This window comes from Leopardus geoffroyi, chromosome B1 (genome assembly GCF_018350155.1).
Source record: "Leopardus geoffroyi isolate Oge1 chromosome B1, O.geoffroyi_Oge1_pat1.0, whole genome shotgun sequence".
Taxonomy (NCBI): domain Eukaryota; kingdom Metazoa; phylum Chordata; class Mammalia; order Carnivora; family Felidae; genus Leopardus; species Leopardus geoffroyi.
Genome location: NC_059327.1, coordinates 48,874,250 through 48,891,056, shown reverse-complemented (window position 1 = coordinate 48,891,056; position 16,807 = coordinate 48,874,250). Strand labels below are relative to the sequence as shown.

The following is a 16,807-nucleotide window of genomic DNA, read 5'->3' as shown; positions in this document are numbered from 1 at the left end:
CAAAAAATAAATAAACGTTGAAAAAAAAATTTTTTTTAAAAAAAGTGATTTTATTTATTTTTTGCTTTACCGAATTTTAGGGCAATGCTTACCCTAAGCATAAAGAAATCCTTGTAACGCCACAGCAAATAAGAAGATTCTATTCTTGAATCTCACAGTTCCACAGGAAGTCAACTACCAGTATATTATATCCAACAACTCTATACTTGGGCAGTGAGTGAGGTTAATATATTCACTTGTCCTCACACCTAAAGCATCACCCCACTATTTTCAAACTTAGGACAAAAATATTTTGGCTAGATAGATGTTGTTGAGGCAACCTGTTCCAATTAGGAAAGAATGTGGGGACTGGCCTAAAGAGGTGGTAAACTGGAGGCTCTTGGGCCAAATACAGCTCGCAGATATGTTTTGATTGGCTTACAGTGTTTAAAACTGTGGATTAGGGGCGCCTGGGTGGCTTGGTCGGTTAAGCATCCGACTTCGGTTCAGGTCATGATCTCACGGTCCGTGAGTTTGAGCCCCGCGTCGGGCTCTGTGCTGACAGCTCAGAGCCTGGAGCCTGTTTCAGATTGTGTCTCCCTCTCTCTCTGCCCCTCCCCTGTTCATGCTCTGTCTCTGTCTCAAAAATAAACATTAAAAAAAAAATTTAAAAAAAACCAAAACTGTGGATTAGCTACCAATATTTTAAAATTTAGAGATCTCACTTAAAAATGTGTATTTCCAATATTGCAAGAGACACTGCAAGATCACCAGACCATTATTTCTTCAAAGAATGTAACTAACACAATGCATGCTCTTTTATTTGAGGTATGCATTCCCCATTTGGCTCCAATCTCCACCCAATCTCTATAGGCCCTGAGTTTGTAACCCAAGTCTTATAATAAAAGGAACTTTGTTTTCCAAGGACCAAAGGAATAAAAATCTGTGGAGAGTAGAGGTGAAAAAAAAAAAAAAAAAAAAAAAAAAAAAAAGGCAAGGAAGAAAAACCAGGTGACCAAAGCAAGAGATTCAGAGAAAACTCACAAGAAAAAAAAAAAAAAAAAAACACTAGAAAAATAAGTGTCCAGTGTTTTTTAAGCTAAGCCAAACTATCCTGTCATTTGACGGTAAGAAATTTATTTTACATTATGACCAATATAGATACACATATAAAACTAAAACCAGAAAGTTTTACTAAATAACTTACTGTTAATAAATAACTGTGAGAGATGGATTATTCCATTAAAAAAAATGCTGGACGTGACGTTCTTGAACTGCTTTGACAAACCACTAATGGTATGTGCCCGTAACACAAAACACACTCTTTACTCTAGGCTGCTTGACTCGTGCCGTTTATACAACCTTTGCTGAGTAACTCAGCAAATTCCCATCCCTGCATGTATGACCACAATCTCTTTATTTCTATCTTAGCAATTTTAACGTTTTAATATAATGCCCGTTCTCCTCTAATCATAACTTCCATGATAGGACCATGTGTTATTTATTTTCACATCTCCAAAACTCAGTATAATAGTTCAATATCATATAGCACTCTATAAATGTTTGCCAAATGAGTGAATAAACAAAAAATGAATGTGAGACAATGAACCTGGAGAATCTGTAATCTGCCTAAAGTAAAAGTCATAGATTAAACCACAAGTGATTGACGAGATCTGACCCTTTGGGTCCTACATAAAGAGAAATTTCAAACAATCCAACCTATAGTATTCTCATATCTCCTTAGGCTAGATTAATTAGCTTATTCACTTATATCTGTAGCTAATTGTGGTAGATTTCAATCCTCAATAAATAGTCATGAAAGAAGACATAGATGAAAAAACAGAAAGGTGCAAAAAACTAGGAACGTGGCCTTTAAAGAGGGAAAGTTGCTACCCAACCCAATTTCTGAGGTGATGGAGGTAACCTAAAAGTAGAACTCAGCTAGAAAGTTCCTTGCTCAATACATACAGTTAGTTATCATCAAGGGGGGACAGAAGTACCAAAACTACTTAGGAAGATGTTAAGACCATAAGATACTTCTTTGCCAGAGCTTTCTAGCCTATCGTTCTCACATTCATGCTTCTCCTCTTCCCAGTCTTAGCTTTGACTAGCATAGTGGCAGCTTCAACCAGGATTTTTTTTTTTATGAAATTTATTGTCAAATTGGTTTCCATACAACACCCAGTGCTCATCCCAACAGGTGCCCTCCTCAATATCCATCACCCACCCACCCCTCCCTCCCACCCCCCCATCAACCCTCAGTTTGTTCTCATTTTTTAGGAGTCTCTTATGTTTTGGCTCCCTCCCTCTCTAACCATTTTTTTTTTCTTCCCCTCCCCCATGGTCTTCTGTTAAGTTTCTCAGGATCCACATAGGAGTGAAAACATATGGAATCCGTCCTTCTCTATATGACTTATTTCACTTAGCATAAGACTCTCCAGTTCCATCCATGTTGCTACAAAAGGCCATATTTCATTCTTTCTCATTGCCACGTAGTATTCCGTTGTGTATATAAACCACAATTTCTTTATCCATTCGTCAGTTGATGGACATTTAGGCTCTTTCCATAATTTAGCTATTGTTGAGAGTGTTGCTATAAACATTGGGGTACAAGTGCCCCTATGCATCAGTACTCCTGTATCCCTTTTTAGCCAGGATTTCTAACAGCACTAAAGCTGCTGTAAGTTACTCACTCCAGTTTCCTAGTCTATAAAATGGGGTAACACTGGTACCTACATCATGAGGTTGTAAATGCTCATTAAACATGAACTATCAATTAATATACTATCACCCAGGAAAGGCAATACAGCTGAATGGGCTTTAATTCAGATACGGATTCTAGTTGTGGCTGCTAAGAGCTGTTGCTTCTAAGAGATGTGAATTACTATCAGTTTCCTCAGCTGAAAATGGAATTATTAATAGTATCGATCTTCTGGGCTGTTCTAAGGATCAAGTGAAATAATGGATATAAACTATTTATTATGGGTCAGGTACTGTATAAAAATGTTAGCAATTATTATCACTCAAACCCATAAAGATATTTCCCTTCTCTTAACTCTTAGGTTCTTATGAAGTTTCTAGGAGAGGGCCTGATTTCATCTTATTCTCAATATCCCCTTAGTGGGGAGGAAAAAAAAATACTCTCCAAATTACATAGCGCAAGAAAGAAAGATACCCAGAAGGGCTCAAATAAACCTTAAACATTAAAATAAGAGCAATCCTTACCTTTTTGTATTGACTGAAGACACACTGAAGATTGGGTAGACAACAGAATCAGGAGAAACTGGTCGGGGAAAAAAATGACAGTAATTTTGTATTATAAAATAAACTCAAAGCTTTAAATCATAAAACTTTAAATGTTAATAACACCTAAATACTGAAATCACTTGATTTCAAGACTTAACAAATAATCAAGACAGTATAGTCTAGATCAATGGAACAAAATAGAGAGCCCCAACCACACCCACGCACATACAGTCAACTGATTTTTGACAGAGAAAAAGTAATTAAATGGAGAAAGGAGAGTCGACAGATGTGTTGGAACAATTGGACAGTCATATGCAAAAAAAAAAAAAAAAAAAAAAAAAAAAAAAAACCCAACAACACTCTTCTATAGAAATTAACTCACCATGGGTCACAGATCTATTTGTAAAATGTAGAATTATATAACTTCTAGAAGAAAATGTGAGCGAAAACTCCACAACAACTTGGGTTTGGGTATGTTTTTACATATAACACCAAAAGCACAGCACGTGAAAGAAAATATTAGGTTGAACTTTATAAATTTAAACATCAGCCATGACGTTGAGGGATCCCAGGATGGAATGCACACTGTGACGAATGAATCTAACCGTATTAGAACAGGGTGGCATGACCGCGATGAAGGAGGTAGGGGAAGAATGGGCAGCTGACCTAAATATCTTTATCAAACTGTGTTTTAATTAGAAATTATAAGGCTAAAGACAAAAGGACTGTAAATATTAGACTCTAACTGGTAAATATTTCTCACAGGAGTATGAATTAACGATTCTGAAACTATTGTGCAGGTGTACTGGGACTGAACAATTAAGTGGGTGGGTAATGAATAGTGGAAAGGTTTTTCCCTGTCTAAGGGAAGCCATGGATAAACAAGAAAGGATGGGATAAACCCTGTGGTATTGGATTAGAGACCGGGACAGCAAATTTGAACTTACATTTATTTAATATATGTACAGATAGAGAGATACAGAAACAATTATAGATGTGTGCATACACGGTATGCATACGTATATTTCCTAGCTCTGTTTGCTGAGAAGGCCAAGAAGCAGTAACACTCCAGAGCAGTGAGCACACTAAGTCCAGATCTTGGTTTATAAATAGAAGTCTAACAGAACACACCAGTTTCCTGGGAGAAATGGCTGATTCTAGGACTGGGGCAGAGAAAATACAACATGAGGCTGGAATACCCTGTAGTGCCAGAAAATAAAGAAGTGCTCAAAAGAAACAAAAGGACAAGGCATGCCAAAGAGAATGACTTGAAAAGATGTCCCATTGGTAAAAACTAGAACAATGTGAACAACAGAATAAATAATGTAGTATTGGATTACAACCCAAAATATAAAATATTCATGAGTCCATACTGTTAAGTGTCCATGACTCCATTTACTTCAAGATGGAGGAAACAATTAGGAGAAAAGAGACAACACTTCTTTACATAAGAATTCCAAATAATATATGTGAATATCTCCACTCCCCCAGAAGATGGAGCTTAATCCTCTCCATGAAAGGATGGGCTAGACTTGGTGACTTACTTCCAAAGAACAGAGTATGGAAAAGGAGTAAGAGTGACTTTACAGTAGAGAAACCTGACAAACTTGACCTTGACCAAGTGATGTCACATGGAGATCTGTAATGTCATATGGACTTCAGTACCCCCAATCCAGTGTGGTGAGAAGGGTACTTCACGTCAGGGGCATTCTTTCCACAAACCCATTAACTCCATTCTATTGATGAGAAAAGGTCAGACAAACCAAGATTCAGGGCCATGATACAGGATAACTGGCCAGTACTCAAGAATGTCAAAATCATGAAAAACATGGAACAAGGAAAAGACTGAGAAAATGTCACAGACCGAAGGACACTATGGAAACTAACTAAAGGTGATATGGTCCCTGGACTGGATTGTAGAACAGAAAGAGGGCATTAATGGAAAACTGCTGAACTCCAAATAAAGTCTAGAGCTTAGTTAATAGTAATGTACTGGTATCAGTCTCTTAGTTTTGACAAAAGTACAATGTTGATATTAGATAGTAACAATGGGGGAAATGAGGGGAGTAATATACAGGAACTCTCTGTACTGTCTTTATAACTTTTCTATAAATCTAAAATTATTACAAAAATCCTATTAAAAAAAAAGACCAAAGTTAAAATAGTAGTTGTTTAGAGAAAAATATGGGACAAGCAGGCTACTGAGTAAAAAGCAAACTTTTAACTTTGCATTGAAAACTAGAGCTCATTCTCTAGAAACAAGGCCAAGACAGGTCTGATCTGCTGTGGGTTAGTTACTTAACCTAAGTCTGTTTCCTCTTCTATAAAATGGGCATACAAACCCATTTCCTAAGGTTGTGAGAAATGATAAACTGTAATTATTGTTATAATCCTTTACCATTTGTATACTACCTTTATGAATTTTGCCATATCCTTGTGCCACCTGTATTATTTTTTGTTCAGGAAATGTTTTTCTTTAAATGGACTTTGGTATACTGACATAAATCTATTTTCATTTTTTTTTTCACTTTTTTTTATTTTTTGAGAGAGAGAGAGAGAGAGAGAGAAAGAGAAATCCCAAGTAGGCTCCGCACTCTCAGCACAGAGCCTGATGTGGTGACCCATGAACTCTGAGATTATGACCTGAACCAAAGTCAAGAGTTGGTTGCTTAACCATCTGAGCCACCCAGGCACCCCTAAAATAAATTTATTTTAAAAGCAAACTTTATTAACTACTGTAAAGAGAAAGCCACTGTTGTTCTGTTACATGTTCTATTAGGTCAGTAATAGCACAACCCATAGGAAACATAACACATACTAACACTTAGCACTGCCTGGTACATATTCAGCACCTAGTAAATACTAGTTATTAACAGGGTATCTCAGAATTATCATTATGAACAATCCTTCTCTATATATCATTAGGTCCTCTTAAGGGCTATTGCTCCAGACTATGCTCTTTGTTTTATCTGTTTTCTTCCTGTGAACTGCAGTTTTCTCACTGTAATCAATATATATACACTCCAAGAATTTTAATTTATTTTCAAACTTACAGCTATAACCAACAAAGTAAAGTTATCCAGAATCTGGTTGGTAAGTAGAATGTTAACCTCTGTGTATATTCATGGTTTAGTAAATACTGTTTAATTGAACAATGACATTACAATCCCATTGTAATGGGATGAACAATCCCATTAGTAATGGGATTTCAGAACTAAGAGAAATTTAAAAATGAAGACTAGAGATCTCACCCCTAGACCACATAGTTAATTAGTGGCAGACCTAGACAAAATCCCAAGGTTCCTGATGCCCAAGTGTCCTTTTGATGGCTTCATAAATTATGCTTACTTACAATAGAGTTTTGATGATGAATATATAACATAAATTGTTTTTACTCCTTTCTATTATTTTGGGTAAAAGACAGGTAGAGTAGGTGTAATGAAAAGACCAAGTTCTAGGGAGCTTAAGTACCCTGGCTATATCCCATAGACCAATTATGCATCAGTATTTTGTCTTAAATTCCAGCCTAAGGTCTCCTTACCTTCCTCATTTTCAAACTGCACTACACTGCTTACTACAGAAAACAGTGTCACTGAGATAAACATAAAGATACAAATAGCAGTACACATACTGAATAAAAAAAAAAAACATTATTGTACAGAATTCCATATCGACACATGTAATGAATTACATGAACTCATTTTGAGAAGTTTTATCTTACTTACCCGCCTTGTTTTCACTGAGAGAATCTTCTGAAGGAAAACATTTATTTTCATTAGGTTTACATTCTCTTGAAGAAACTACTCCACCTGATGAATCCTGAAAATGAATAGGGAAAATTAAAAAAAACTCTAATTCTTAACGATTTTCTATTTCATGAATGGATCCCCACAGATCTATTTCTGAAACAAAATATCTAGTTTATTACAAATTACACTTTTTAACTGACTTTAAATCCTCAACTTTCAGACTATTTTAAGGATAATTTCCCCTATATTTATGAAATGTACATGACAGTGTGCATATTTAATTCTGTCAAAACATCTATTTCCTGATAGAGATAACAGGATGAAGACTACAGAACATTCCTTCTATGATAATAAGTAAAAAAAAAAAAACAAAAAAAACCAAAAACTCAAACAATTAGTAAAAATGGCAAAAATTTCCCCAGCAGCCACCAAATTGGAAGGGACAACCTTCTGTCATAAGCTTTAAAAACAGGTAGCCAAGGAAAGAAAAAGAACATTCTGGACTAGCTGGAGAGGCTTCTAAATCCCACTTGCTGGGCAGTAGCAGGGAAGTGGGAAAGACAAAGGCAAAGCATTCTGAAATATTTCACTAACACTACTAATTTGGTGAGACTTAAGAGAATATACAGCTTGGGAGGAAAGGGAAAAAAAACCAAACTTTTGATTAAAAAAGAACTCCTGGGGCGCCTGGGTGGCTCAGCTGGTTGGGTGTCCAACTTTGGCTCAGGTCATGATCTCACAGCTTGGGGGTTGGAGCCCCACGTCGGGCTCTGTGCTGACAGCTCAGAGCCTAGAGCCTGCTTCGGATTCTGTGTCTCCCTCTCTCTCTGCCCCTCCCCTGCTCACACTCTGTTTCTCTCTCTCTCTCTCTCTCTCTCTCAGAAATAAGTAAACATTAAAAAAAAAAAATTAAAAAAAAACAACAACTCCTATTCAAGACCATTACATCTCAGCAGAGATAGGACAACACATCAGTTTGCCATTTCTCAGGGCTCCATGAATTGGGGAAAGGTGATGTACCCTCTAATGAAAAGAGGAGTCATCCTTAGCTAGGAGAGATGAATACTAGTAGTGGGTGTTTAACAAAATCTTAAGAATCTTGAGCAGAGTGGGGTGCCTAGGTGGCTCAGTCGGTTAAGTGTCCAACTCTTGATTTCAGCTCAGGTGATGATCTCACAGTTGGCTGAGTTTGAGCCCCGTATCGGGCTCTGCAATGACAGTGCGGAGCCTGCTTGGGATTTTCTCTCTCCCTCTCTCTCTGTCCCTTCCCCGTTTGTGCTCTCTCAAAATAAATAAATAAACTTTAAAAAAAAATCTTGAGCTGAGCTCAGTACTACAAATGTAAGATGATCAAAGCCTAGGTTCTCAAAAATTACTGAAAACTAGACAGAACCCAGTACCTAGTCCCTGAAAATGAAGTTTAAAAAAGAAAGTGAGAAGAGAGTGTTGCAGAGAATTCATCATGTCACTGTATAAAGACTATATCTTCATCACCAAATAGAGAGAAAACTAACTAGGAGATGGATGGGTGGAAATGCAGACAGCAACCCCCCCACCACTTTGTTTTGCTAAACTAAGAATTTTAGTGCAAATTCTACATTTAAAAAAAATTCACGTGCATTTATGTGAAGTACAGATATATCAGTTTTGATAAACTTATACACTCATATCACCAAAACGCCAATCAAGACACAGGGGTGTTTTTTGGTAGAAAAAAATATGAAGAATGAATAAAATCGGAGTGTCATGGCTTAGCCATCAAGAACATGTCCCATTTAACAATATACTTGGCAATACTTGATAAGCAGGCAGAAATATTTAGTAGGGATTGCAAACTTAAATGCCTACAAGGACAGCAGGTAAGTGAAACTGATTCATAGCAAAACTGGACTGATCTAAATACATACACACACGTTGATTTGGTGGAGCTCATACCTGTCAAATGGTAGCCTGATAATCTGTCCCAAGAGTTTGCAATAGAGATTGCAAACTTAAATGCCTACAGGGACAGCAGGTAAGTGAAATTGATTCATAGCAAAATTGGACTGATCTAAATACATACACACACGTTGATTTGGTGGAGCTCATACCTGTCAAATGGTAGCCTGATAATCTGTCCCAAGAGTTTGCTATAGAGGAATGAAAGCTTAGCTTGGTCAGATTTCCATTTTTCATGATACATCAGACTTCAACTTTCATGAAACACCATTTCTTTAGAATGCTGGCTCAATTTTTTTTTTTTTTGTTAAACATTATGTAATCCTAGCAAAACACCCACGTGCTAGATGTGGCCTACTGGCCACCAATTTATAATTTTTGCTACTGAGACTTGAAATTTAGATGACTACAAGAGGTAGCAACTGGGGTTGAATTTGAGAGGAGGCAATAAGAATGATAATGAGAGGAGGTGGTGAGGAGGGCAAGGACTGTAGACAGTTTGAACTGCTCAATAAATAAGCCTCAGAATGTACTGAACAGCATGTGAAAGCCTATCATTTCTCTAGCTGCATAGGTTGTGACGAGTATAAACAAGTCACCACAGACATGCAAGCCCCAAACTGGGAGACAGCCTTTCTTAAAGTCTCAATTGCTTTCTGCCCCAGGTACCTGGGGCGGGGGAAACTTTCCTCTGGTAAGATTACTGATAAGAGGTCAATAATAGAAAGTGTCAGACCCACACGGTCTGTTAGGGTAGCCACCGGTCACAAGTAGCTAAGAAGAATTTGCAACATGGCTAGTTTCAAGTGGGATATGCTGCAAGTGAAAATAAACATGGGCTTGAAGGACTTAGTACCAAAAACAGAATTTAAAATATCTCACTAATCACTCACTCTAAATGTCAATGGATTCAATGCTCCAATCAAAAGACATAGGGTAACAGAATAGATAAGAAAACAAGATCCATCTATATGCTGTTTACAAGAGACCCACTTCAGACCTAAAGATACCTTCAGATTGAAAATAAGGGGATGGAGAACCATCTATTATGCTAATGGTCAACAAAAGAAAGCTGGAGTAGCCATACTTATATCAGACAATCTAGACTTTGAAATAAAGACGGTATCAAGAGATGCAGAAGGGCATTATATCATAATCAAGGGGTCTATCCACCAAGAAGACCTAACAATTGTAAACATTTATGCGCCAAATGTGAAAGCACCCAAATATATAAGTCAATTAATCACAAACATAAAGAAGCTCATTGATAGTAATACCATCATAGGAGACTTCAACACCCCACTCACAGCAATGGACAGATCGTCTAATAAAAAAATCAACAAGGAAACAATGGCTTTGAATGACACACTGGACCAGATGGACTTACAGATATATTCAGAACATTTCATCCTAAAGCAGCAGAATATATATTCTTCTCCAGTGCACATGGAACGGTCTCCAGAATAGACCATATACTGGGACACAAATCAGCCCTTTAAGTAAGTACAAAAAGATCAAGATCATACCGTGCATATTTTCAGACCACGACGTTATGAGACTTGAAATCAACCACGAGAAAAAATTTGGAAAGGTAACAAATACTTGGAGACTGAAGAACATCCTACTAAAGAATGAATGGGCTAACCAAGCAGTTAAAGAGGAAATTAAAAAGTATATGGAAGTCAATGAAAATGATAACACCACAACCCAAAACCTCTGGGATGCAGCAAAGGCGGTCATAAGAGGAAGTATATAGCAATCCAGGCCTTCCTAAAGGAAGAACGATCTCAGATACACAACCTAACCTTACGCCTTAAGGAGCTGGAAAAAGAACAGCAAATAAAACCCAAAACCAGCAGAAGACAGGAGATAATAAAGATTAGAGCAGAAATTAATGCTACTGAAACCAAAAAAAAAAACAGTAGAACAGATCAATGACCAGAAGCTGGTTCTTTGAAAGAATTAACAAAATTGATAAACCACTAGCCAGTTTGATCAAAAAGAAAAAGGAAAGGACCCAAATAAATAAAATCAAGAATGAAAGAGGAGAGATTACCACAAACACAACAGAAATAAAAACAATAATAAGAGAATATTATGAGCAATTATATGCCAATAAAATGGGTAATCTGGAAGAAATGGACAAATTCCTAGAAATATATACACTACCAAAACTGAAACAGGAAGAAATAGAAAATTTGAACAGACCCATAACCAGTAAGGAAATTGAATTCGTAATAAAAAAATCTGCCAAAAAACAAGAGTCCAGGGCCAGATGGCTTTCCAGAGGAATTCTACCAAACATTTAAGGAAGAGTTAACACCTATTCTCTCGAATCTGTTCAAAAAAATAGAAATGGAAAGAAAACTTCCAAACTCTTTCTATGAAGCCAGCATTACCTTGATTCCAAAACCAGATAGAAACCACACTAAAAAGGAGAACTATAGACCAATTTCCCTGATGAACATGGATGCAAAAATCCTCAACAAGATATTAGCCAACCAGATCCAACAATACATTAAAAAAATTATTCACCACGACCAAACGGGATTTATATCTGTGATGCAGGGCTGGTTCACTATCTGGAAAACAATTAACGTGATTCATCACATCAATAAAAGAAAGGACAAGAATCATATGATCCTCTGAACAGACGCAGAGAAAGCATTTGACAAAATACAGCATCCTTTCTTGATAAAAACCTTCAAGAAAGTAGGGATAGAAGGAGCATACCTCGAGATCATAAAAGCCATATGTAAACGACCCAATGCTAATATCATCCTCAATGGGGAAAAACTGAGAGCTTTCCCCCTAAGGTCAGGAACAAGACAGGGATGTCCACTCTCGCCACTGTTATTCAACACAGTACTGGAAGTCTTAGCCTCTGTAATCAGACAACACAAAGAAATAAAAGGCATCCAAATCGGCCAGGAGGAGGTCAAACTTTCACTCTTCGCAGATGACATGATACTCTATATGGAAAACCCAAAAGATTCCACCAAAAAACTGCTAGAATTGATTCATGAATTCAGCAAAGCTGCAGGATATAAAATCAATGCACAGAAATCGGTTGCATTCCTATACATCAACAATGAAGCAACAGAAAGAGAAATCAAGGAACTGATCCCATTTACAGTTGCACAAAAAAACCATAAAATACCTAGGAATAAATCTAACCAAAGAGGTGAAAAATCTATACACTGAAAACTATAGAAAGCTCATGAAAGAAATTGAAGAAGGCACAAAGAAACGGAAAAAGATTCCATGCTCCTGGATAGGAAGAACAAATATTGTTAAAATGTCAATACTACCCAAAGCAATCTACATACTCAATGCAATCCCTATCAAAGTAACACCAGCATTCTTCACAGAGCTAGAAAAAATAATCCTAAAATTTGTATGGAACCAGAAAAGACCCCGAATAGCCAAAGTGATCTTGAAAAAGAAAACCAAAGCAGGAGGCATCACAATCCCAGACTTCAAGCTATACTACAAAGCTGTAATCATCAAGACAGTATGGTACTGGCACAAGAACACACACTCAGATCAATGGAACAGAATAGAGAACCCAGAAATGGACCCACAAACATTTGGTCAACTCATCTTTGACAGAGCAGGAAAGAATATCCAATGGAATAAAGACAGTCTCTTCAACAAGTGGTGCTGGGAAAACTGGAAAGTGACATGCAGAAGAATGAACATGGACCACTTTCTTACACCATACACAAAAATAAACTCAAAATGGATAAAAGACCTAAATGTAAGACAGGAAGCCATCAAAATCCTCAAGGAGAAAGCAGGCAAAAACCTCTTTGATCTTGCCTGCAGCAACTTCTTATTCAACACATCTCCAGAGGCAAGGGAAACAAAAGCAAAAATGAACTACTGGGACCTCATCAAAATAAAAAAGCTTCTGCACAGTGAAGGAAAGAATCAGCAAAACTAAAAGGCAACCGACTGAATGGGAGAAGATATCTGCAAATGACATATCAGATAAAGGGTTAGTATCCAAAATCTATAAAGAACTTATCAAACTCAACACCCAAAAAACAAATAATCCAGTGAAGAAATGGGCAAAAGACATGAACAGACACTTCTCCAAAGACATCCAGATGGACAAACAACACATGAAAAAATGCTCAACATCACTTATCATCAGGGAAATACAAATCAAAACTACAGTGAGATACCACCTTACACTTGTCAGAATGGTTAACGTTAACAACTCAGGAAACGACAGATGTTGGCGAGGATGCCAAGAAACAGGATCTCTTTTGCATTGTTGGTGGCAATACAAACTGGTGCAGCCACTCTGGAAACCATTATGGAGGTTCCTCAAAAAACTAAAAATAGAACTGCCCTACAACCTAGCAATTGCCCTACCAGGCATTTATCCACAGGAGCCAGGTGTGCTGTTTCAAAGGGACACATGCACCCCAATGTTTATAGCAGCACTATCAACAATAGACAAAGTATGGAAAGAGCCCAAATGTCCATCGATGGATGAATGGATAAAGAAGATGTGGTATGTATATATGTATATACATATATATATATATATATATAGGTATAGATATATATACATATATATGTATATACATACACACACACACACACACACACACATATATATATATATATATATATATATGTACACACACACACACACAATGGAGTATTACTCGGCAATCAAAAAGAATGAAATCTTGCCATTTGCAACTATGTGGATGGAACCAGAGGGTATTATGCTAAGTGAAATTAGTCAGTCAGAGAAAGACAAAAATCATATGACTTCATTCATATGAGGACTTTAAGAAACAAAACAGATGAACATAAGGGAAGGGAAACAAATATAATATAAAAACAGGGAGGGGGACAAAACAGAAGAGACTCATAAATGTGGAGAACAAACTGAGGGTTACTGGAGGGGTTGTGGGAGGGGGGATGGGCTAAATGGGTAAGGGGCATTAAGGAATCTACTCCTGAAATCATTGTTGCACTATATGCTAACTAATTTGGATGTAAATTTTAAAAAATAAAAAATAAAATTAAGAAAATACCTCACTAATCACTTGTTATGATTATATTGAAATGGTAACATTTAAAATATATTGGGTTAAACATTTTTCACCTTTTTTTCCCCCTAGAAAATTGTAAATTTGGTATCCTATTTCTAGGAAACAACACTAGTCCAGGCTGGCTGTGTCAAATATGAGCAAGAACGAAAAAGCATAGAATGGCAACCATGAAAACATACTACATAAAATAAACCAAAACCCAACTATACATGAGCAGTGATTATCTCTAGGTAGTAGGCTTACATAAAAAATTTTTTTAATACTTTCTGTCTTCTCTAAATTTTATGGAGGGGCACCTGGATGGCTTAGTCTGTTTAAGCATCCGACATTGGCTCAGGTCATAATCTCACACTACATAGGTTCCAGTCCCACACTGGGCTCTGTGCTGACAGCTTAGAGCCTGGAGCCTGCTTCAGATTCTGTGTCTCCTTCTCTCTCTGCCCCTCCCCCGTTCATGTTCCATCTTTCCCTCTTTCTCAAAAATAAACGTTAAAAAAAATTTTTTTTAATTTAAATTTTGTGGAATAATCCAGTACTTTAAAAAACAAGCTGAAACAAACAAAAAACAATTATGTCCATATGCTGGAAATCCACTACCTAAGTTTTGTTATTTCTACATTCTAAAAACACTACCAAATAAAAATTGCTAAGCTTCTCTGGATTTTAGTAATAAGGGGATTTAGTAAAATGTATACCTTAATGCAAAAAAATGCTGTAGGCTTCCTTAAGCCAAAAAAAAAAGAAGAAAAGTCCCATCATTGCACCTGCCCTAAATTCTTTCTAGTGATTAAACTATATTATTTGGCTAATAAAAGCAGTCCTCTGGGCTGCAAAGACACCTAAATTTTGTTCAGCCATGTTATATATATATATCTTTGGTATATTGAAGTTTTTTCAGATAGCCAACTTAGTTTTTTGTTTTTGTTTTTTAATTTTTTTTTTCAATGTTTATTTATTTTTGGGACAGAGAGAGACAGAGCATGAACGGGGGAGGGGCAGAGAGAGAGGGAGACACAGAATCGGAAACAGGCTCCAGGCTCTGAGCCATCAGCCCAGAGCCTGACACGGGGCTCGAACTCACGGACTGCGAGATCGTGACCTGGCTGAAGTCGGACGCTTAACCGACTGCGCCACCCAGGCGCCCCCCAACTTAGTTTTTAAAGTGACATATTCGGTTTTCTTTACCTTTATTAATTTCTCTCCATTTTTACTTCTTGCACAAAGCAGTTCAACATTCGGTTCCTTTTCTAGTAACAAGCACTTTGGCACTTGCCTTGTCTCAAAACCTTTTCTTTTACGGACAGTCTCTACATCAGAATCTTCAATCACTTCTGATGGATTCTTTTGCGTGAGTTCCAGTAATGGCTTGTTTCCTGAAGACGATTTTCTAAGACAGGACTTTTTCCTAACAAAAAAGGCTGCTCCACCCTGGAGTGTAACTTGTGGTTTGACTTTTTGGCTTAGAACCCGAGGAGCATTCAGATTATTTTGAGCTGAGTAATAATTATTCTCTTTCTCCACAACTGGCTTATAGGCCACTCGATTTTGCTTGGATTTTTTAGAATTCTTTGATACAGGCTTGATACATTTATATTTCGGTTGATATTTAGAAGTTAAACACTTTTGTGGCTTTTTGTTTATCTTCTTGGAGCAGACTGTCACAATGGGAAAAGATTTATCTTCATTATTAGTTTTTAGACAAATGGATCTACTCTCTTTTATCAGCTTTCTCTCTAATGGATTCAGATACCACTGATCTTTGTTGTAAAAGGATACAGTAGACACAGCAGATTTAAATGGTGAACCTTGATCTGCAGATGCCAATCTGGATCTTTCAGTTGTTTTGAGTGAACTTGAGATGAAATGGCCTTGCTGAGAGCAAAGTACCTTTTCTTCATTTTTGTCACTGCTTTGGGAAATGTATTTTTGATCAGGTGATGGAAATACGTTTTCAGCAAAGTCCAAAATTAATTTCTTTGATGGGATGTCTGATAATAGGCTATGAAAAGAAACAAAGTCCATTGATAAGTATCATTTTGCTTCAATTTAGTGCCAATCTACTACTAAGTAATAAACAACTATACTGGTAGGTCATACTAAAAACAATCCTCTCTACCAAATAACCATGCATAAACATTGTCTATCAGTTTAACAATAGGATTCTCCGGGTACCTGGGTGGCCCAGTCAGCTGAGCATCTGACTCTTGATTTCAGTTCGGGTCATGATCCCAGGATCATGAGCTTGAGCCTCACATAGGACTCTTCGCTGAACATGGAGCCTGCTTAAGATTCTCTCTCTCCCTCTGCCCCACTAAAAAAATACATACATACCCACATATGTAAATAAAAATAGGATTCTCAAATTTTGTCTTTACCAAAGCATTCAAATATCTTTCAAAAATAAGGTCCCAATAATGTTTGCAAAAACAAACACTGTTAACAGAGAAGATTTGGGGTGCCTGGGTGGCTCAGTTGGTTAAGAATCCAACTTTGACTCAGGGCACGATCTCACAGTTCACAAGTTCAAGCCCTGCATGGGGCTCTCTGGTGTCAGTGCAGAGCCTGCTTCAGATCCTCTGTCCCCTCTCTCTCTGCACCTCCCCCGCTTGCGGGCACATACCTGCACACATACTCTCTCTCTCAAAAATAATCTCAAAAAAAAAAAAAAAAAAAAAAAAGGATTTGATATCATGTGGGTATGTGTATGTGTATGTTTCAAAACCTATATCTAGGGGCACCTGGGTGGCTCAGTCGGTTAAGTGGCCGACTTCAGCTCAGGTCATGATCTCACGGCTGGTGGGTTCGAGCCCTGTGTGG

The 16,807-nt window shown here is 37.2% G+C and overlaps 1 protein-coding gene across 1 annotated transcript in view; it reads right to left on the bottom strand.

Annotated features, from left to right (window-relative positions):
- The window catches only part of ESCO2 (establishment of sister chromatid cohesion N-acetyltransferase 2), a 30,122-nt gene that overhangs the window by 11,113 nt on the left and 2,202 nt on the right, over positions 1 to 16,807 (bottom strand). The window contains exons 3-5 of the mRNA XM_045461311.1: positions 15,176 to 15,989; positions 6,951 to 7,044; positions 3,205 to 3,262 (exon numbers count right to left, since the gene is read on the bottom strand). Coding sequence (XP_045317267.1) covers positions 3,205 to 3,262; positions 6,951 to 7,044; positions 15,176 to 15,989 — 966 coding nt within the window. The remainder of the gene's footprint in view (positions 1 to 3,204; positions 3,263 to 6,950; positions 7,045 to 15,175; positions 15,990 to 16,807) is intronic.